This window comes from Theropithecus gelada, chromosome 2 (assembly GCF_003255815.1).
Source record: "Theropithecus gelada isolate Dixy chromosome 2, Tgel_1.0, whole genome shotgun sequence".
NCBI lineage: Eukaryota > Metazoa > Chordata > Mammalia > Primates > Cercopithecidae > Theropithecus > Theropithecus gelada.
The window spans coordinates 131,749,379-131,771,578 of record NC_037669.1 but is presented as its reverse complement, the minus strand read 5'-3'; the positions used below and the strand labels follow the sequence as shown (position 1 = coordinate 131,771,578).

General features: G+C 36.6%; 1 protein-coding gene across 2 annotated transcripts in view; it reads right to left on the bottom strand.

The window, feature by feature from the left end:
- Positions 1-22,200, bottom strand: part of IFT80 (intraflagellar transport 80) — a 141,376-nt gene that overhangs the window by 32,674 nt on the left and 86,502 nt on the right. For both annotated transcript variants that reach the window (XM_025374804.1, XM_025374805.1), the window contains 4 exons: positions 18,009-18,127; positions 14,203-14,277; positions 11,196-11,359; positions 2,297-2,361 (listed from right to left, as the gene is read on the bottom strand). In XM_025374804.1, the coding sequence (XP_025230589.1) occupies positions 2,297-2,361; positions 11,196-11,359; positions 14,203-14,277; positions 18,009-18,127 (423 nt within the window). The remainder of the gene's footprint in view (positions 1-2,296; positions 2,362-11,195; positions 11,360-14,202; positions 14,278-18,008; positions 18,128-22,200) is intronic.

The following is a 22,200-nucleotide window of genomic DNA, read 5'->3' as shown; positions in this document are numbered from 1 at the left end:
ATACCATAATTTATATTTTAAGGAAGAAAAGAATCTGGTTTCATATATATCAAGGCATGCATGAAATATAACTCTAGGTATTTTCAAAATGGAAATGTTAACAATAAAGAATTGCTTATCATCGTCATCATCACCATCATCATCAGAACCTAGTGTATTCTTTTAAAAACACTGCTAAACAGATATGACACTCCTAAGAAATTAAAAATCAAAGATGGACACTAATTATAATAATGCCTATGTACATAGGGGAAGAGGGGCTCCCTCACTTCATTCAGCAGGGCTTCCCCCCATTTTCCTCTCGTCAAGTCCTACCACCTCCACATAGGTTCTATTCCGCCTGGGTTACTCTTTCTGGTGGGACATAAAAGCAGTTTTGTGTTCATTAGAACCATCTCCCTTGCCCTACACTAATCAATATTCATTTACTAATACACAGACTTGAGTTCTAGTTTGAGCTCTGTTATTATTTGGGAAGATCTTGGATATGAATCTCTTCCACATATAAAATAAAATAGAGTGGGTGATTTTTCTATTATTTAATAGAATGTAAAATTTAAAAATCCTTTGTATTGCATACAAATGTACTGGGTAATTGGGTGAAGTGTGACATGTAGAAGACACTTTCATTCTTATAATTAGGAAATTATAAATTTCTTAATTTTAATTGTAAATTAAATTGTAAATTGTAAATTTTATTTACAATTAAATTATTTTAATTGTAAATTTCTTAGGAAATTCTTACACTTAGGAAAAGTGTTATAGAAAGAGTTATAAAATTAAAATAAATATTTAACCTTATTAATTGACTCTCCTTTCAATCCTACTAACAAAAATGACTGCATCTTGAAAAGCTGAAAAATTTACTCCTTTTGATATGCTTAATCTATTGAAGAGGAAAAACTCTGCTTACATAGTTTTGATTTAAAATGACAATAACGGAGAGGTTATAGAGAAATAAGCACCTCATATATTACCAGTGCAAAAGTAAACTGATAAACTCTCTTTGGAAGATGACTTTACAATATTTATTAAAATTACAAATTCTCATATCCTTTGACTCAGCAACAATATTTCAAGAATAGATCCCACAGTTACATTGGCACATGTACAAGAAGATGTATATGCAAGGTAATTCATCTTGGCAATACCGTAATATTAATGGCAAAAGATTGGAAACAGTTTAAATTCTGATACATACATAAAATGTTATACCATACAGTGGGAGGAAAAAGGGTTAAGAAAGCACTTTGTGTATAGATATGGAATCATCTCCAGAAAGAGAGTATTACATGAAAAAAGCAAAGTGTAAAACTGTTTGTTACATTTTTGTAAAAGGGGAGGAAGAGAACATATATCAGTTTTGTTGGTACATACACTAAAAATCTCTGGAAGAATATATAAGAGATTAATAACAATGGTTACTTATTTGGTGGAGAGGCACTACAGTGATGAATAATAGGTATAGTAGGGAGACTACCACTGTATACTTTGTAATGCTTTTTGATTTTTGAACCATATGAATGTGTTTGTTATTCAAATTTAAAACTAGGGCCAGGCGTGGTGGCTCACATCGGTAATCCTAGCACTTTGCAGGGCTGAGGTGAGTGGATTGCTTGAGCTCAGGAGTTCGAGACCAGCCTGGGCAACATGGCGAAACCCTGTCTCTTCCAAAAACAAACAAACAAAAAAAATTAATTACAAAAAATACATATAATTTTGAGTAACATTTCACTAGAAGTATTAATAAAACTAAAAGTGTCTCTAGACCCCAGCATATCAGTAATTTAGAAGGATAACTCAACGCAATGTGCTTCTTTTTCTAAGGCTAAAAATCAGAAACCAATAAACAACTTAAAATTCAGGGTCTTTTGTACTTTGTATAGAGATTTCTTACTACAGTCTTAAAACCTAAAGAAAATGCTGGCTAAGAACAGGTCAATGAGAAAACTGCAAGATATTTAGAAACACAAATACATTTTTATTTACTGACAGGTGCTAAAATTTTAATCAAAAAAGAACATGCAACTGAAAAGCAGTGAAGAGTTTGACAACAGACATATAAGTCAGATCCTTTTATTCAACTAATTTGCATGTATAGCTTCCTATCACGAACTTTACCAGTGCTTAGTCTTTAACTGTGACATTTTTAGGCGAAACGGTCAATGGAGAATGCACATTGATTTTAAATAAAAAACTAATTCCTTTGTGCCCTCTTTAAAATGAAAACATTAATTTTGAAAAGGAAGTAAATAAACAGCGGCTATTTACATTAGAAGTAGTTAATGTCCATTACCTTATGAGAAAGAAACTTTCCATCACCTAAAGGCTTTCCAGTTGATGCCTCAAAGAGGAAGATTACTTGAAAAAAAAGTAGAACATTAATTAATGTGTTATATTAGAATTTTTACTGGTAAAATTCAGTGAAACTATTATAATCCTTATGAGAAATTATTTACCTCTCTAGACCACAGAGAGTTAAATAATTCAGCACAGAAGAGCAGCAGCATCCAATTTTAATTTATTAATGTGGTCACATTTCTTATGAAAACAATAAAACTGAATACTTCTTCCTAAAACACATTCCCTAATTAGAATTTTTATTAATGGTATGGCATCAATGCTCAACAATGGGAAATCCAAATGTGAATGTAATTTATAATTCTGATAACTTTGATTTAAACTAATACAACACCATAGAGTAGAGGCCAAAGGAAAACATCCTCTTTGTCCTTTGAAGGTTAGCTGAAAATCAACTCATAAAAGGCAGATTAATAGGAGAAATGGTATACAATTTTATTAACTTACATGGGGGAGAATCAGAGAGTGATTACCCTACCATACAATGGGGTGCAGATGGTTAAAAGCCACTTCTTCCCCTTCTTAAGGGAAATGGAGATAGGGAAGTGTGGATGGTTTTAGAATGGGTAGTAAATGATTTCTAAGGGAATTCAGTGGGCATGAAGAACATTCAGTGGCCTGGAACCGTCTGTTGGGCCCACAGAGCACACAATGGTTTGTGACAAAAGTCTGCTCAGGTGTGTTGACAGCTTTCTGTATTTCTTCCTGCAATATGAGTTTAGTTAATGAAAACTCAAGGAAGGGACCAGAGAGAATTGTTGTCTTCTTTGGTGGGTCCGAAGTTGAGGTAGATAAGGGAACTTCAGCACAGCATGTCAAAGCACCATATTTTGGGGTGTCAGTTTCTAGACCCCAACAATAGACCATCATATTCCACAAAGGAAAAACATGTTGAATGTCTACTATAATGCCAGGCAACATGTTATGTGCTGTTCAGTTTTCTGTTATTAATATGCTACGCTGGTATAATCAATAATTTATCTGGTCTTTGTCCTGAAGCCTCAAAAATGCTGAGACTTTCCTGAGTGATTAGAGTAGCTGTATTATTGCTAGTGAGGAGACTCTTGATGGGCCCCTAGATAGCTTCAGGATAGGGGCTGATAATCAGATCAAGCATGTGGTTAGAGGGTCTGAACTTTCAGGTTCCCAGTCTCTGGAGATGGGAAGCGGGCTGGAGACTGGGTTCATCATGTGGCCAATGATTTAATTAACCATGCCAATGTAATAAAACCCCATACAAATTCTGAATGCCAAAGCTCAGTGGAGCTTCCTGGTTACTGAATACATTGATGAGCAGAGAAGATGATGTGTCCTGAGAGGAGAGGGCACAGAAACTCTGTGTCCATCCTTTATAATAAAACTGTAATAATAAGTATAGCTTTCCTGAGTTCTGTGAGTCATTTTAGTGAATTATCAAACTTGAAGGCATTGTGGGAATCCCTGAATTTGCAGCTAGTTGGTCAGAAAAGTAGGCAGCTGCAGTGGGGTTGGGGGAGCGTTAGACTTGTGACTGTCATCTGAAATAGGAGCAGTCTTGTGGAAGACTGTGCCCTTAAGCTTTGGTGTCTGCATTAACTCCGGGTAGTGTAGAAATGAATTGCAGTATACCCAGTTGAGATGAAAATGGAATAGTTGGTATCAGGTTACTGAAACATATGGTTTGGGAAGAGAAAGATGAAAGGGCAGGGGATGAAGAACTTCTGATTCCTCAGTGGCCATGGGGTCCCTCAGGATACGAAACACCAGCTATGCTGCAATCAGTTATTGGAGGCAAAAGTTACCGATGAAATTTAGAGATGATGCATACATCTTCTGGGAACTGGCTCACTAAATGCATAGGAAAATGCAAAACAGTAAGAAAAAAGAGAAATATACAATCTCTTGGTAATTGCTATCTATAATATAACAGCTAAAAATGAAAGGAAGAGATGAATCAAATATAAATTCTGGCCAGTCTAAATTATGGCCTCTAGCCTCAGGGCCCCAAATGAAGGAACGAATGTGTTGGGAAAGATACTGGATTCTTGCCAGTTCAAGGAACAGGCACTAGCCTCAGAGTCATTTTCAAAGGAAAAAGTTATGCTGAAACAAATCATGAAAAAGACTAAAATGATCCATAAGAGAATGGGGACAGACAGAGGGAAGTGTCTAGAAACTCATTCAAACTGGGAAAAAAATCTTTAAACAGTTATTAAGAAATACAGTGTGGTCCGGGCTTGGTGGATCACGCCTGTAATCCCAGCACTTTGGGAGGCCAAGGCGGGCGGATCACAAGGTCAGGAGATTGAGGCCATCCTGGATAACACAGTGAAACCTCGTCTCTACTAAAAATATAGAAAATTAGCCAGGCGTGGCAGCCTGCGCCTGTAGTCCCAGCTACTCGGGAGGCCGAGGCAGGAGAATGACGTGAACCTGGGAGGTGGAGCTTGCAGTGAGCTGAGATCACGTCACTGCACGCCAGCCTGGGTAACAGAGCGAGACTCCATCTCAAAAAAAAAAAAAAAAAAAAGAAAACACAGCAAACAAAACTATAAAAACCCTGGAATACCAGGGCAATACCATTCTGGACACGGGAACAAGGAAAGATTTCATGACAAAGATGCCAAAAGCAATCACAACAAAAGCAAAAATTGACAAATAGAATCTAATTAAATTTAAGACCTGCACAGCAAAAGAAACTATCAACAGAGTAAACAGACAACCTACAGAATAGGAGAACATTTCTGCAAACTGTGCATCTGACAAAACTCTAATATCCAACATCTATAAGGAACTTAACAAATTTTTAAGAAAAAAAAACCATTAAAAATTGGGTAAAGGACAGGAACTTAAAAGAAGACATACATGTGGCCAACAAACATATGAACGAAAGCACAATATCACTGATCATTAGAGAAATACAAATCAAAACCACAATGAGATACCATTTCATACCAGTCAGAATGGCTATTATTAAAAAGTCAAAAAATAACAGATGCTGGTGAGTTGTGGAGAAAAGGGAATAGTTTAACACTGTTGGTGGGAGTGTAAATTAGTTCAATCATTGTGGAGAGGAGTGTGGCAATTCCTCAAAGAGCTAAAAACAGAACTACCATTCAACCCAGCAATCCCATTACTGGGTGTATACCCAAAGGAATATAAATCAGTCTACCACAAAGGCATATGCATGCAAATGTTCACTGCAACACCTATCCACAATGGCAAAGACATGGAGTCAACTTAAATGCCCATCAATGACAGATCTGATAAAGAAAATGTTGTACTATACACCATGGAATACTGTCCAGCCATAAAAAAGAATAGATCATGTCCTTTGCGGGAATGTTGATGGAGCTGGAGGCCATTATCCTTAACAAACTAATGCAGAAACAGAAAACCAATTACCACATGTTCTCACTTATAAGTGGGAGCTAAATAATGAGAACTCATGGACACAAAGAGGGAAACAGAGACTGGGGGCTTGAGGGTGAAGAGTGGGAGGAGGGAGAGGATCAGAAAAAATAATTATTGGGTACTAGGCTTAGTAACTAGGTGATGAAATAATCTGTACAATAAACCCCTATGACACAACGTTTACCAATGTAACAAACCTACACATGTACCCTGAACCTAAAACAAAAGTTTTTTTGGTTGTTTTTTAAAGAAATGGGGTGAAAAAGCAAATGCTGATGGGGGTAAAATGAAAGGGAAAGAGAAAGGAGAGAGTCAAGGGACTCATCATAGCAGTGTGGGAGTCTGGGATCAAAACACAGAGGTTGGGTGGACCAATGGGGCGGTCCTGCTAGTGCCCCAAAATTTAAGAGTGCTAAGCAAATCTGCTTTATTCATCTTAGTTTGGAAGAATTTGGAAAGCAGAAAGGCAAAGATGGCAACAAGAAACCTGACCTTGAATTACCTGGAGCAATGGTCTACCAATTTAATCAAGAAAAAGATTCAGGAAAGAGCCTGGGTTCCTTGGCTCAATTCTGAGCTGCAGACCCAACACCTTAAGCACATGAATAGGCAAAATGGTCAGGGGGTAGAGAGGAGAAGACTCTAGACACCTTGATGCAAAAGTGCCATGTACTTTGGTCCAAAACCCCCTGGTGAAGTCCTAAAGGAGACTACAATTAAATTGAAAGAGTACAGAAGTGCAAGCGTTGGTAGAAGAAAGGTGAAAGTTTGAATGAAAACTGGAGAGTTTAAACAGACTTTATGTGAAGAGGCTGTGTCTCCTTTACCTGAATGTTTCATGGGAATAGATACTATGTCTGACCGGAACACTTCCCCCACCTACTACTGAAAGTCCTAATGGGGCCAGGCTCACACCTGTAATCCCAGCATTTTGGGATGCTGAGGTGGGCAGATCACTTGAGGTTAGGAGTTTGAGACCAGCCTGGCCAACATGGTAAAACCCCACCTCTCCTAAAACTACAAAAAATTAGCTGGGAGTGGTGGCGCATGCCTGTAATACTAGCTATTCAGGAGGCTGAAGCAGGAGAATCATTTGAATCTGGGAGGAGGAGGTTGCAGTGAGCCGACATCACACCACTGCACTCCAGCCTGGGCAACAGAGTGAGACTGTGTCTCAAAAAAAGGAAAAAAAAAAAAAGAAAACAAAGTCCTAATGGGAGTCACAACTAGATTGAGAGGATATAGAAATGCAAGAGCTAATGGCATTAAGGTGAAAGTTTTGGATGAAAATTTGTATATTTAAACAAGTTTTTTTTTTTTTTTTTAGACGGAGTTTTTGCTCTTGTTGACCAGGCTGGAGTGCAGTGGTGCGATCTCAGCTCACTGTAAAGTCTGCCTCCTGGGTTCAAGCGATTCTCCTGCCTCACCCTCCCGAATAGCTGGGACACCGGCTAATTTTTTGTATTTTTAGTAAAGACGGGGTTTCGCCATGTTGGCCAGGCTGGTCTTGAATTCCTGACCTCAGGTGATCCGCCTGCCTTGGCTTCCCAAAGTGCTGGGATTACAGATGTGAGCCACCACGCCTGGCCCCAAACGAGCTTTATGTTAAGTAGTTGTGTCTCATTTGCCAGAATGTATTATAGGGACTGATATTACGTCTGACTGGAGAGCGTTTCCTCTATCAAGTAACGTGAAACAGAAGGCATGTAAATCCACCCTTTAAGCAATATTAATTGGGAATGCAAAATGGGAATCAATAAGATTACTCAAGTTCAACAGGCCTTGAATATCAATCAGTATATGAACTAGTATGGATGAATTCTCTATACAATAACCCTGGGTAGAATACAGATTGGAACTTACAGGAGAAAGCCTATGAACACCTCTCAGTGAAAATTACTGGGATTCTGGACTAGAGAATTCCCATCTGGGGGCAATTACTAGCTTGCTATCTGACATTAATTGAAACTGACCCTATAACTGAAGAATAGAAAATAATCTTGAAATCTAAAGTACCCATAATATCTTGGGTGACACTGGAGACAGATTCTACTAGGAAAGGCAATGCCCAGAAGAGTTTCATAATAAAATGGAAATGTATTGAGTAGGAACACATTACTGGGAAATACAAAAAGTTACAGTGTATTCATGAGTCTACCTGCTCTGACTGACTTTGGAACTACTTGAGGAGCTGCCAAATTCTGTTGACACTCGGACAGTGGCCTATAAACAGCTCTCAATTAACTAACAGATAGTTGCTTGGTTTATGAATAGCAGTTCTATTGTGAACATACAACGTTTTATTTGTAAGGCCACCCCCTGACAGAAGAAGGTGTGGTGGGCCGCACTGCATGCTGTTTGCCTCGATATCTGAGTTTTTATTAACTTGCAGGCCATGGTCACATGGTCAGGCAAGAAGGACAATGGAAAACTGGCCTGTTATAGGAATGCCCATATAGGGTACAGCCTTCAAGGAACTTACTATGGGAACTTGATGGGTGCATTAAGGTATGGCGTATCAATGCTTATCAGGAGACTTCCCCTTCTAGGTTCAAAAGGTGATTGGAATTGACGAGCAAATACCTCAGGATGCCTGCTTGAGGTGGCCCCCTTGGGTATACGAAGCAAGTGAACACTGGGGGCTGCAGTAATGCAGAGATGAACTAAATCTAGAAATGTTCCTCTCAAACCCTCTGAGGCACAAAATACCAGCAAGAACTTTCTGTCTGCCCATGACAGACTGCAGATGGCTATAGGGCAGATTCCCCAGGAGGATGGCCCTACATATAGCTGGAAACCTGGACTCATGCCAGTAGCCCTGGAGGGCTACAAAAGGGTCCTGAGATGAGTAAATGCTGACTCTGCACTGGGCTTTGCTTAACCAGTGGTAGCCTGGCAAATACTGAGGGAATTATAAAAGAACCAGCAGAGAAGATAATGCATTGATTTGGACTACCTAGTCACATTTCATCAGACCAAGGAACATACTTTACAATCTATAATGTCCAACAATGGGCAGAGAGATATCTTCCCGAGAGTAATGGTTTGGTAAAGAATCAGAATGGTAAGTTAAAACAGCGGTTTTCTAAAACAGGGGAAAGTATGAAGAATTGGCTTGCATGCCTGCATGAGTATGGATTCAGCAAGAGAGAAGCAAAGAGATAGATTCCTGCACTAGATAGATTCCTCTGTTTTTTTGTTTTGTTTTGTTTTGAGACAGAGTCTCGCTCTGTCACCCAGACTGGAGTGCAGTGGTGCGATCTTGGCTCACTACAACCTCGGCTCACTGCAACCTCCGCCTCCCAAGTTCAAGCGATTCTCCTGCTTCAGCCTCCTGAGTAGCTGGGATTACAGGTGCGTACCACCATGGCCGGCTAATTTTTGTATTTTTAGTAGAGACAGGGTTTCACCATGTTGGTCAAGTTGGTCGAACTCCTGACCTTGTGATCTGCCCACCTTGGCCTCCTTTTGTTTTTTTGATGGATCTCAGGGAGAGGGGGAGGGGAAAGGAGGATGCTGGTATGGCAAAACACTTTTTTCTTTCTTCCTTATATCACCTTCTCCTACTTGACACCATGGTCCCAAGACCAGGGCTACCACTACAAATGCCAGAAGCAGGGATGGTCCCCAAGAAAGAAACTATAACTATACTTTTAAGCCTTAATGTCAAAATTCCTAAGGACCTGATAGGATGGGTTGTGCCTTCACTCATCTGGAGATTGGGGGTTTAATAGTGAATGCAGCTTTATCGGCTGGTAGAGGAAACAGCCTGTTTGCTCTGTACAAATGGATAGGAGAAATAATAGCTGAGAGTAAAGAAATGAATAAATGGGTTATGCAATAAGTAAAATACTACATTAATGCTTCAAAAGAGGCTCAGAGCAAAAGAATGATATTGTTTCTTAGCTTAATTATAGCTGATACATGAGAAGATGAAGCCATATATTGCTGAGACCTCTCCTACTTGGAACTTGACAAACTTGAATGGAATCCTGCAAACCTCAGAGGTCTAAACTTGAAGACAACTTGGTCACAAAACATGATGATGGACTGGACTAATTATTTTGTTTTTTGTTTTTTGGGTTTTTTTGTTTGTTTGTTTTTTTGAGATGGAGTCTCACTCTGTCGCCCAGGCTGGAGTGCAGTGGCGTGATCTCGGCTCACTGCAAGCTCCGCCTCCCGGGTTCACGTCGTTCTCCAGCCTCAGCCTCCTGAGTAGCTGGGACTACAGGCACCCGCCACCACGCCCACCTAATTTTTTGTATTCTAGTAGAGACAGAGTTTCACCATGTTATCCAGGATGGTCTCCATATCCTGACCTCGTGATCCGCCCACCTCGGCCTCCCAAAGTGCTGGGATTACAGGTGTGAGTCACTGTGCCTGGCCCAGACTGGACTAATTATTAATGACTAGTAGAACTCTAGTAATGTGCTAGTGTCTTCTGACTCCTATTTTACAATATGATATAACACTGGAATTGTTGGTAAGAGTATAAATACTGATAGTGATGATCGAATGTACTGGGAATGGAATTAAAAGCCTCCTATCTCTACCCAATATTGATTCCTCCAAACATTAGGCATACTCATGCTGGTCCTATTGACAGGAATGATCCTTTTGCCGTAAGGGATCCATGGTCATAGACCAGGGGGTGATCTGTAGTTGAATAAATAATTTGTCTGGTCTTTGTCCTGGGCTCTTAGCAGGTAGCTTCAAAAATGCTTGGGATTTTCTGAGTGATAGAGGTGTCTTTGTTATCCTAATAAGGTGACTCTGGTGAGCCCCTAGATAGCTTCAGGATAGCAGCTGGTCACCAGAAAGACCAATCTCATGTTCAGAGAGTTGAGCACTTTTCAGCCCTCCACCCCACCAGCAACCTCTTGAGAAGGGACCTGGAAACTGAGTGCAATCACATACTTATATTTATTTATGAATACTAATGTGACCTAGATTTTTAAACAGAAAATTTAAGTTATTCATACCTTTCTTTCAATTAACTTAAAATATGAATTTAAAAATATAAACAAATTAAATAGTTCAATGAAGTGCAATATTTACTATGTTACCAAATGAAGAAAAAGAGAATATTTAAAAAGATCAAAAACTTAAACATTAATATATGTTTTTAGGACCACAACATTAAATTCAAACTCTCTACCAACAGCTACGCAGCTACAATAAAGATTTTTTTCCTTATTACTGATCTTTGATGTTGTGACAATATCTATTTGTTCCATTAACTAGATATAGTATGACAACTTTAGCTGTTTAATTAACTCATGTTTTGAAAACAAATTAGAAAGCTCATAATTCTTTTTCTATAAAGTTGATGTATTGGTAGAAAATGTAAGTTAATTTATGAAAATTTTATAGTGTTAAAAAATTTTATAGTTTTAACAAATTTTCATATTTGACAGGAAAAATTATAAAAATGTACTTACTTTTTTCATCAGCTTTGTCTCTTATTGCTATGGTATCATTACTCAAAGATACAGTCTGTGCATTCAGAATATCTGTTCTCATTCCAGGAAATTTTGGAGATGAAATAAAGCGCCCTTCATATGAATATAAATAGATACTACTACCATCTACAAGAAGAAAATGTCTAAAAAATAAAGAATAGAAATAGATTCTCAAATAGGAGTATATTATATTTTCGTTTTTATATTACAGAATAGTTTATCCTTGGGGAAAAAATCTAAATCTTACAATTAATATAAATGTGTAGATATATAAGGAATAAAACATTTCAAACACTGAAAACCAGCATTGGTTGTTTTGGTTTGTTTTCTCGGTTTTTGTTTTATTATGAAGTAGAAGAAGAAAAATGAAAAGGTCCATAATCATCACCCTATACACTAAAATTTTGACTTCTTTTACATTATACCCACAATTCATTTCCTTTCCTAAAGAAGATTCTATACAAAGACAATCAAAAAATCTTAGAGTTTACAATACAGTCATGTTAATGCCAGGTGCTATTTGTTTCATGAAACAGTCTTAATACATATTTTATAACTAAAGATTATGCTAAAAATAATTAAAGATTAAATAGTGGTTAAAGTCTAAAGTAGTGAAAATGACTAAAAAAATTAACATTAGGGCAAGCATTTATTAAAATAAGGTAGTTGTGACTTTAAAATCATATGGTGACTATCAGTATGTATTCATATCTAAAAACTCATATTTTTTTGCCACAGGGTCAGATTCATCTGCTATACTGACAACCATATTTAAGGCATAGGGCTCTCTGTTGTTACTTTTTTATTAACTCGAAACATAAATATTTTATGGCTGTTATATTTTTCCTTTGAAAATTTATGAATATTGTACAAAATAATTCAAGCAATACAGAGAAAACAAAAGACCTCTTGAGATCCTACCTCCATAGAGATAACGATGGCAATAGTATATTGCTTTACTAACTCACTCATTCCCCGATATACATTTGTTTCAAATTATTCACTGTTTTAAAGAATGTCTACAGTGTATATACACCTCCATATGTCTGCCCTACTTATTTCCTTAGTTCAGCTTCTAGAAATGCAATTACTGGATTAAAGAGCATACATTTAAAATGTTTAAATATATATTGTTATACTGCCCTTTGAAAAGTTGTATTGATTTACACACATACTATGGCTATATGGGTGTGCCTGTTTCCTTAATGCTGAAGACATTATTACTTTTCAAAATCTTATGTTTAATGTTTTAAATATCCTTGATTCAGAATTGGTTCTTGATTTAGGAATTGCTAATTGTTCTTTTTTTGCTATGGAAACAAAAAGGAAATAAACACCAAAACCAATGAAAAATTAGTATCTAATGAACACCAACTATATACACTTTAATTAAATTAATACTTGAGGATTGGTAGGTAGTTTATTTAATTGAAGGGTTTGGCCCTTACACACTGGTGTATGGTCATACATATTGGTTTATGAAAACAATACTTGCTAAACTTGACAAAGTGACATATATTAGTATATATTCCTTTGTCTCCGTACTAAAAGTATTTTTGTTTCCAAATAAGACACTATAGCTTTTAACCTACTTGTGAGTAAACACCCTGTTTCAAGGGGCAAACATCTCTAATTGCATAAATAAGACCAATGATAGGCAGTGACTAAATTTTTTGGCTATTTATGCCATTAATATATGTCTTTATTAAGAGTATACTCAATAAATACATTTATAAATAATGTATAAATGAATTTATTTGGAACTGTTAGAGTAAAAAGCATTTCAGATATATGTTTTTTAGATAGCTGACATTTTACCTTTTAAATGACAAAAATGACTTAAAAAATTTATGGTATAACTAAACAATTCATATATTTCAATTTCATTAAATAGATAACATAAAATTTGATATAACACTTCATTGGTCACTCAAGGTCATCAACACGGTGATCACATTTTTCACTATTTAACTGATAACTTTGATATTCATAAGAATCTGTTGGTGTGCAGAATCCTTATACTACTCAGCTACACAGTTCTGTGCTTTTAGTTTTCTCCATGTTCCCTTGCCAGGCAGCCACTTTTCTTCCTGTCATTGTGCCAGCCTCTAGCAGTCCACCAGTACCATTCTTCTTCTGGTTTTCTATTTATAAAAAGCTGTGGGCTAGAAAAGCTGATAATAAACACTATTAAGAGCTGCCTACATGATGAGTAAAGGGATGAGGAATAAAGCGCATGGTTTTGGGGCAAATGTTTTATGGGTAGATATTTTAGGTAACTGTCGATTATATTTTCACAATTTTTAACAAGCTTTATTGGGTTGTAGCTAAGTCCTCCTCTGATTCAGTAGGCTATTGCTGTACGCAAGAGACTAATTGACAGTTTTCATGGAAAAGCGTAGGTTCTTGAGTAATAGCTATTCCTAATTTACTCCAGTTAATTGCCTGGCATTTCTTAGTCCTGTATACACTGAATGTCTTAGTAGAGAAAACTAGTTTTCAAACTTCAGGTCACAGCCCAGTAGGCCCATGAAACCAAAGAGTTTCAACCAATATTTAAAACAAAGCAGAACAGAAAATAGGGGGGCCATGAGGTAAAAATTCTTTACTAGTTATTTACCTAGGTTGCTCCCATTCTCTCATGTCATCACTCGGATATTTACTTGTAATGAGTTTATTCTCATCATTTAAAATAAATAGCTTTAAAATTTGTTTCAATTTCTAATACTGTAAATACTGATATATTTAACCCACATATAACCCTCAGTAATTTTCTAAGAATGTTAAGAAATTCAGAGACTAAAATGTTTCAGAATCACTGATTTAAAAAACTTTATTCTTTTCTTTTTATTCTAAAATGTATAATAGAAACAGATTTGTTCTAAATGGTTAGTACATCATTCTTTTAATTGGATGTTTTTATTAAAGAGTGCTTTAATGCTATTTATTTTAACCCCAGATCCAACAGTTAAACATAATAAATTACCTTTCTGCCTGCAGAATTAAACTAACAGTTCCTTCTTTGAGATCAAATATAATTGGTGTGTTCCAGTTCTTCGTGCTAAAAGACAAGTAAAATGGATATGTATTAACATTTAAAATAGCAAATACTTTTAAATAAGTAGATAGGTATTCATTTTAAATAAAGTGACTTCAGTTTCATAGTAATTATATACATACTTCTATTACAGCATTTGGTGCATTGTTCTGAAATTATTCCTTGATGTGTCTGTGTCCCCAACTAAAAAGCAGAGACTCCGTATCTCCAGCAATTAGCACATAATGGGAATCCAATAAATGTTTACTGGAGGTATTACAACATGTGAATTGAGGAATTCTAAGTTTGAGTTCTGCCATTTATCGGCTCTGTGAGTTTGGGCAAGTCATCTAATGATCCTCATTAAAAAAAACAGCAGCAGCATGGCATAATGAAGAGATGATAGCTTTTTGTTAGACATATCTGGATTAGAAATATGGCTTCACCACCTGTCAGCCACTTGATCTTAAGCTTAACCTGCTAAGCATTAGTTTCCTTATTTGTAAAATGGGGATAATGATGACTTACATAGTGTCTGGCAAACTACCTGTTATAAAGCAGGTACCAGGCAAACAGAAACTAATAACAGTAATATGATGAACATGATTATTTTTCCTGCAGACCTCCCAATGTTATTGTTGGGTTGAAATGAAAATATTTCTGTGAAGCATTCTGTAAACTCTAAAATACTATATAAATGTAAGCCATGAACATGCTTATTGAATAAATTGATTAATAAATGAACAAGCAAATCATTTTGTTTTTATAGGGTAACATCAATCAAAGATTTGGGTGGGTAAAGAGAACATTTACAAACAGAAAAACTCATCCTTAAATAATAAAAGTTGTTCCACAGTTTAAAATAAGTTTTATTACTTCTATATATTCTGAATTTCAGTAACTTTCATAAAGCCGATTCTCTAAATCAGATTAAATCTCATGTTCAAATCCAGAAGATGGAGGAGGGAAGGGGAAGGAAGCAGTGAGTAAGCAAACAGGTAGGCAACTAATCTTGACTAATGTAAAGATTCTGATAATAATTTCAGTAAGTAAATACATGGACAAGGTAAAATAACAAATAAAGAACTGCTAATAATTAGTGATTATTACTTACTGATTATTAATTAGTCTGGGGTTCATAGATATGATAAAGATATATGCTTTTGCACTTTAGAAAAAAATCACAAAATACTTTATTAATTAACCTTCATTCTTTGTCAAGAAAGTTGATAAGAAAAATAGTGATTTATGAGGGTTTTTTAAATGTCCCCTAAGAAAATATCTGAGATTCCTGACAACTGAGAGATACATAAATGCCATGGAAATATAGACTCCCTAAGCTATAAATGCTGAATAGAACAAGAATATTAATATAATTATCTGAAAAATCAAATGAAAATTTAATATAGAATGCTTATATATTGTTTTCTTTTTCTGGAACTTCTTTTCATATAAACTAGTAAACTACTTGCATGTCTGTTTTTATAATTATATTTTTATTACTAAAAAAGAGCCAAGAGTTATTAAGAACTTGGATTCAAATCCCCACTTTCCTTTAGTAATAAAGTCAATAATCTGATGTAAGGCAAGTTATCTAATCATTCTCTATGTCCTTTAGCTTCAGCTTTCAAATCAGAATAATAATAAACATGAAAGACAGTATAACAGTTGCTCAATAAATGACAGTCATTATTATCTAAAATGCTAGTAGGCTTTTAAAACTTTATGAAATATGTTTTCGTGGTGATTCTTTCCCACTACTGCATCCTTGCATTTCATTACCACTGCTGCATCCTGGTATTAATATTTTGTACCTTAATAAATGTCTTGACAATCAAAGAGGGGAGGCAAGGTTCAAACAGAAAAGAAGAAAAGCAATCTTAAATTTGCCACACATTAACTTGTAAGGGAGGCCAGGCGCGGTGGCTCACGCCTGTAATCTCAGCACTTTGGGAGGCCGAGGCGGGTGGATCACGAGGTCAGGAGATTGAGACCATCCTAGCTAACACGGTGAAACCCCGTCTCTACTAAAAATACAAAAAAAAATGAGCCGGGCGCGGTGGCGGGCGCCTGTAGTCCCAGCTACTCGGGAGGCTGAGGCAGGAGAACGGCGTGAACCCGGGAGGCGGAGCTTGCGGTGAGCCGAGATCGTGCCACTGCACTCCAGCCTGGGCCACAGAGCAAGACCTCTCTCAGAAAAAAAAAACAAAAAACAAAAAACTTGTAAGGGAAAAGTAGAATGACCAAAAAAAATTAATAGCTGCTAAACTTTGGGTATTTTTAAAGGCAACTTCTCTAATACATGTAACACCTAATGATACTAATCCTACAGATTCAAACATTATGTCCTTGCCACTATAACTAGTATGATACTAATCCTACAGATTCAAACATTATGTCCTTGCCACTATAACTAGTAGAATAATGGGGAAGTTATTATGGGGAAATTAAGAGCCTTATCTTCCCTCAAACGAACAAATAAACACTAAACTGAAGAGATCTCTGTTCTCCCCTGCCCCATGAAAATTAATTATTCAAACACCTATCTGCATTAAAGTGATTGTATGGTTTTCTCACATTCTATAATCCCTTCCCCACATCTCAACTGCCTAACTTGGTATCTTTTTTGAATTTTCCCAAATTCTTACTGTTCCTCTTTCGCTCTCATGTAAGAAAAAAAAAAAAAAAAAAACTCACATAAAATTAAATTGCTTATTTCTTTATCCACTCACCTCTGTTTCTTCTATTTCATTACTTCAGATTTGGCTATTTGTCCCAAATTGCAGATTCTGATTAGTAGCAGGTTTATATATGGTGAGTGGGAATTTTAAAATATATAGTTGTAGCAGTTGTTAATTAAATACCTTTGTGTTGTGTACTATTAGACTTTAGGATACCAAGATGATGCTATACTTTACATATTTTAATTCATTTATTCATTCAAAAGTATTTATTAAGTACTCACAACACATTGGGCACTGTGCTAGGTGCTAGACATATAGTGGTGAATGAGACACATATAGTCTCCATCTCAATTTATATTCAGTGACTAAACTATAACTACGTAATGTTACAAATAATAAGGACAAAATTTTTAAAAAATCCTTAACTATTTCTAACTCTTGAAAGCATCATAGTGGTTACATGAGTTTTTTGGATAGTTGAGGAATCAACTGGTAGCATGCTAGAGCCAGCTTGTACTAGTTACTAAGTTTTCAAGAATTTTGTAAGCCAACTGTTAAATAAAGCCATTATTTATTATTTGAGACAGGGTCTCACTCTGTTGTCCAGGCTAGAGTGCAGTGGTAGGGTCACAGCTCACTGCACCCTAGACCTCCTTGGCTCAAGCAATCCTCCAGTCCCAGCCTCCTGAGAAGCTAGGACCACAGTGCGCACCACCATGCCCAGCTAATTCAAAAAATTTTTGTAGAGATGGGGTCTCACTGTGCTGCTTATGCTAGTCTCAAGCTCCCGGACTCAAGCAATCCTCCTGCTTTGGTCTCCAAAAGTACTGGGGTTACAAGCATGAGCCATTGCACCTCGCCTGACTATTAACTGTTGATGTACAAACCCTATTAGATCTATTTTCACTGCTCTGTGTTCACTTTCTCTCACTTCCTGGTTTGAGGTAGTTCAGGATAGCTGAGGTTTCGAGAAAGTTAAGCTTAAACCAAACCACGCTGATGTGAAATCCTGAAAATAAACTCCTCAGCATAGACAAAACTCTGAATTTTTAAGAAATGCAAGATGCTTACGAGAACACGTAACATTGAAGAGACGTTGAAACAACTAAGTGTGCGTAGTTCAAAGATGCTTTAATGACTCTATCACGGAATTCCAGTAAATCCACTGCATCATTAAGAACATTACGAACCTAAACAAGGAAAAATAAAATGCCAACAAACATCATTAAAACATATTCAAATTTTATTTACATAAGTTAGCAAGATTTTGAAACACAAAAAAATTCAATGCACTACTGATTACCTAATCATATAAAAAAGAATTTAATAGAAACTAGGCATAAGATAGTATACCTAATATTAAAAAAACCAACCAACAAAGTAGAGATACAGAAAATCTCTTAGAAATAAGTAGAAAAAGACCACAGAGATTTCTAACTTGCAAGCCAAACTTAATGATGTAGCAATGGAGTGATATAAAAAATATTCCAACACTGAGATATAGTCAAAGGAGGGTGGCATATTGAAGTTGGAAAGATTCTATGTGATTTCTGCCCAAAACGGTAAGAATATCTCTTTTTGGGGTTAGATTTTACTTAAAAATATACATTCTAAAAGAAGAGACATAATTGCTTTAAAAATCAAAAGTGGGGTGGGAGGTACTGGTAAACAAACCAATTGCATGGTGAAGAAGCCAAGCTGCAAGGAATGGGGAAAGGTATTTTCATATGCAAAAACACAGAGACAGTGTCTAAAAAAGCCAAGCAGCAACTAACAGAGAGAGATTTGCTTATGACAGTCAGATTTATCATAAAAGTTTGTAACAGACTATTTTGCAAGGATTTTAATATTTGGCAGTATTGGACAAAAATCTTGAAGTTGACGAACAAAGTGCAAGAAATTAAGAAAAACGTTGAGCAAATTAAATTTACCTAATCTCTGCCCAATACCAGAATGGGTATGGCAGCACAGTAAGAGGTGAAAAATAGAGGAAAAAAACGTAATTATACCTACAAATTAATACTGCTTTAAGTTCTCCTCAAAATGTTACCATTTTTCTAAATATAATGTGACAATTATAATATTAATGAACAATGAAAGGGTATGGAAAGAAAAACAGGAAGGTAAATCTAACTTCTTATAAGTACTTCAAAGAAGTACTTATGCCTACCAGGCACTGCCATGATCTAAATGTTTGTGTCTTCAAAATTCATATTTTGAAACCTAATCACCAGTATGACAGTATCAGCAGGTGGAGCCTTTGGAAGGTTATGAGCCCTTATGAATGGGATTAGTGCTCTTATAAAAGAGGCCCCAGAGAGCTGCCTTGCCTATTGCACCAAGCAAGGACACAGCAAGAAGGCACCATATATGAATTAGAAAGTGGGCCCTTGCCAGACCCTAAATCTGCTGGCACCTTGATCTTGGACTCCCAGCTTCCAAAACTGTGAGAAATAAACTTCTGTTGTTTATAAGCTACCCAGATTATGGTATTTTGTTACAGCAGACCAAACGGAATAAACGGGTATGTTATTTTTTTTTTTTACTATCTGCTGTCTAACTCCCATCTCCACCAAAATATTGACCCAGCAATCTCATTTCTAGAGTTCCATCCCAAAGATAAACCAGCAAAACTATAAAATACCGTATGCACAGACTATCACTACAGCACTATTAGTAATAACAAAAGACTGGAAATAGCCCAAATGTCTATTGATAAGGGACAGGTTGTATAAACTGATATAGTCACACATATAGAGACATAAAGTGTCTATACATACAGCTATAAAAAGGAATGAGGAAGATCTATAGATGTCCATGAGATGTAGTAAAGTAAAAAAATGTGGCCGGGCGCGGTGGCTCACGCCTGTAATCCCAGCACTTTGGGAGGCCAAGACGGGCAGATCACGAGGTCAGGAGATCAAGACCATCCTGGTTAACACGGTGAAACTCCGTCTCTACTAAAAATACACAAAATTAGCCGGGCTTGGTGGTGGGTGCCTGTAGTCCCAGCTACTCGGGAGGCTGAGGCAGGAGAATGGCGTGAACCCAGGAGGCGGAGCTTGCAGTGAGCCAAGATCGTGCTATTGCACTCCAGCCTGGATGACAGAGTGAGACTCTGTCTCAAAAAAAAAACAAAAAAAAAAAGGCAAGATGCAGAACAGCGTGTATAGTATGATACCTTTTATCTAAGAAACGTAAGAATATGAAGATATGGATTTGCTCACATTTAAAAAAAATGAGAAATCTTAAACAGTATTCAGTAATATATTATTAGAATAATATTAATATTGTTATTTTCAAACTATATTTGGGGATATAATGTTTTTAGGAACCAAAATTTTCTGGTCAGAGAAGTGTTGCTCTTAAAAAAATCAAGAGTAAAACCCTATAATCTTAAATTTAAATTAGAAACCTCAGCATAAACTTGTGATGTATTTTTATCTGTCAAAAACAAAAACATTTCTTCCCAGTGTAGGCTCAAGTACAAAGAAAAAAGAAAAAAAAATTTGTCTAGAAGTAATGATGAAATCAGTAGCAATGAACACACGTTATTTACAGATCTGACTGTGGTCTGTACAAAAGAAGCCTGAAACATCTTGTCATACCAGAAAGCAAGGAAGCTATTGAAATCAGTCAAAAGAACATAGGAGCCAACTGGCCAAAGATGAGACAATTTGAGCATTATAGAGAATAACCACGATGGGTTGAAACACAGAGAAAATGTTAAAATCTACAAGTTTATAATGATAACATCAATGACAACAAAAAAGAAATTTACTGGGCATGCTAGGAAACCAACTTATTTGAAAATTGGCAAATAGGAAAATCCGCATTTGTTACCATTCCCCATAGGGTAACCTAATGGTTGAGGAGGCAAACAAAGTCTTTCATAGGAGAATTCTAGCTAATAAATGTGGAAGGAATGATAGAATTACAATGTTACTATTTCACAACCCCCAATGAAAAATAGGTCTAAACAACTATCATTAATGGCAGCTAAAGGCATTAAGGTAAAAAACCCAGTGGGAAACTATATGATACATGAATCAGGTTTCTAATACCTGAACACACTGATCAAATCTTAACATCACTAAAAGAGAGACAAGCAGACATATGTGCCTCCTGATTTAATGCAACAGGAAGTGCACAGCATCGCCTAAGGCTCTAAATCCAATAACCAGTCTAGAGGAAACACAGGATAAATGAACATATTAATTGTAATCAAGGCTGGGCATGGTGGCTTGTGCCTTTATTCCCAGCACTTTGGGTGGCTGAGGTGGGCAGAGTTCAAAACCAGCCCAGGCAACAAAGTGAGACCCTGTCTCTACAACAAACAAACAAAAAAAATTAGCTAGGCGTGGTGGCAGACGCCTGTGGTCCCAGCTACTCAGGAGGCTGAAGTGGGAGGATCGTTTGAGCTTGGGAGGGCAAGACTACCGTGAGCCGTGACTGTGCCACTGCACTCTAGCCTGGGTGATAAAGTGAGAACATGTCTTGAAAAAATAAATACATAAATAAGTAAATAAAAATAAATAAATAAATGCAATCATACCACAAAGATGGAATCAGTCAAATACAGAATGTGGGAAATTCAACAGAATAACCTGGTTCCTTTAACAAATAAATTGTAAGTAAACAAATAAGAAGTTGTTTCAGATTTTAAAAGACTTAAGAGACAAATTAACTAAATGCAATGTGGGGCTTTATTTCCTGATAAAAGCAAACCAACTAGAAAAATATATTTAGAAAATAATTGGAGAAATGTGATTTGTTACTGTAGAAAGACGTTAGGAAAAGACTGGGGAAATGTGAATGTTACTATGGTAATGTCAAAATGAAAATAGTTCTTATCTTTCAGACTGTTTAAAAAGAACTTAAAAACAATTCCAGAACTAGTGGTGAAGAAAAAGACATGAATATTTTTGCTCACCTCTTCAAGGCGTAGGAGGAATGACTGTAAAGAGGGGAGTAGTCTGATATCAAGTGTTTCAAAGGAGCTAGAGTTTTTTAGGGAAGAGGAGGTTATAATGGTCTAGAATCAGCAAGGAGGAGTAAGGAAGACATCTAACCAGATCCGGTGATATGCAGCGCATCAAAGAAAAACACCTCTACTTGAGAAGGTGAAAGGAGCTGGGCACATTCCTCAGCCCCGGGCTCAAAACTCCCTGAGCCTAGTACAAACACATCCCATCCTCCCATCCCACCACATACCACCATATATCTCTCAAACTCCCTGAGCCCAGTACAAACACCACCTGGA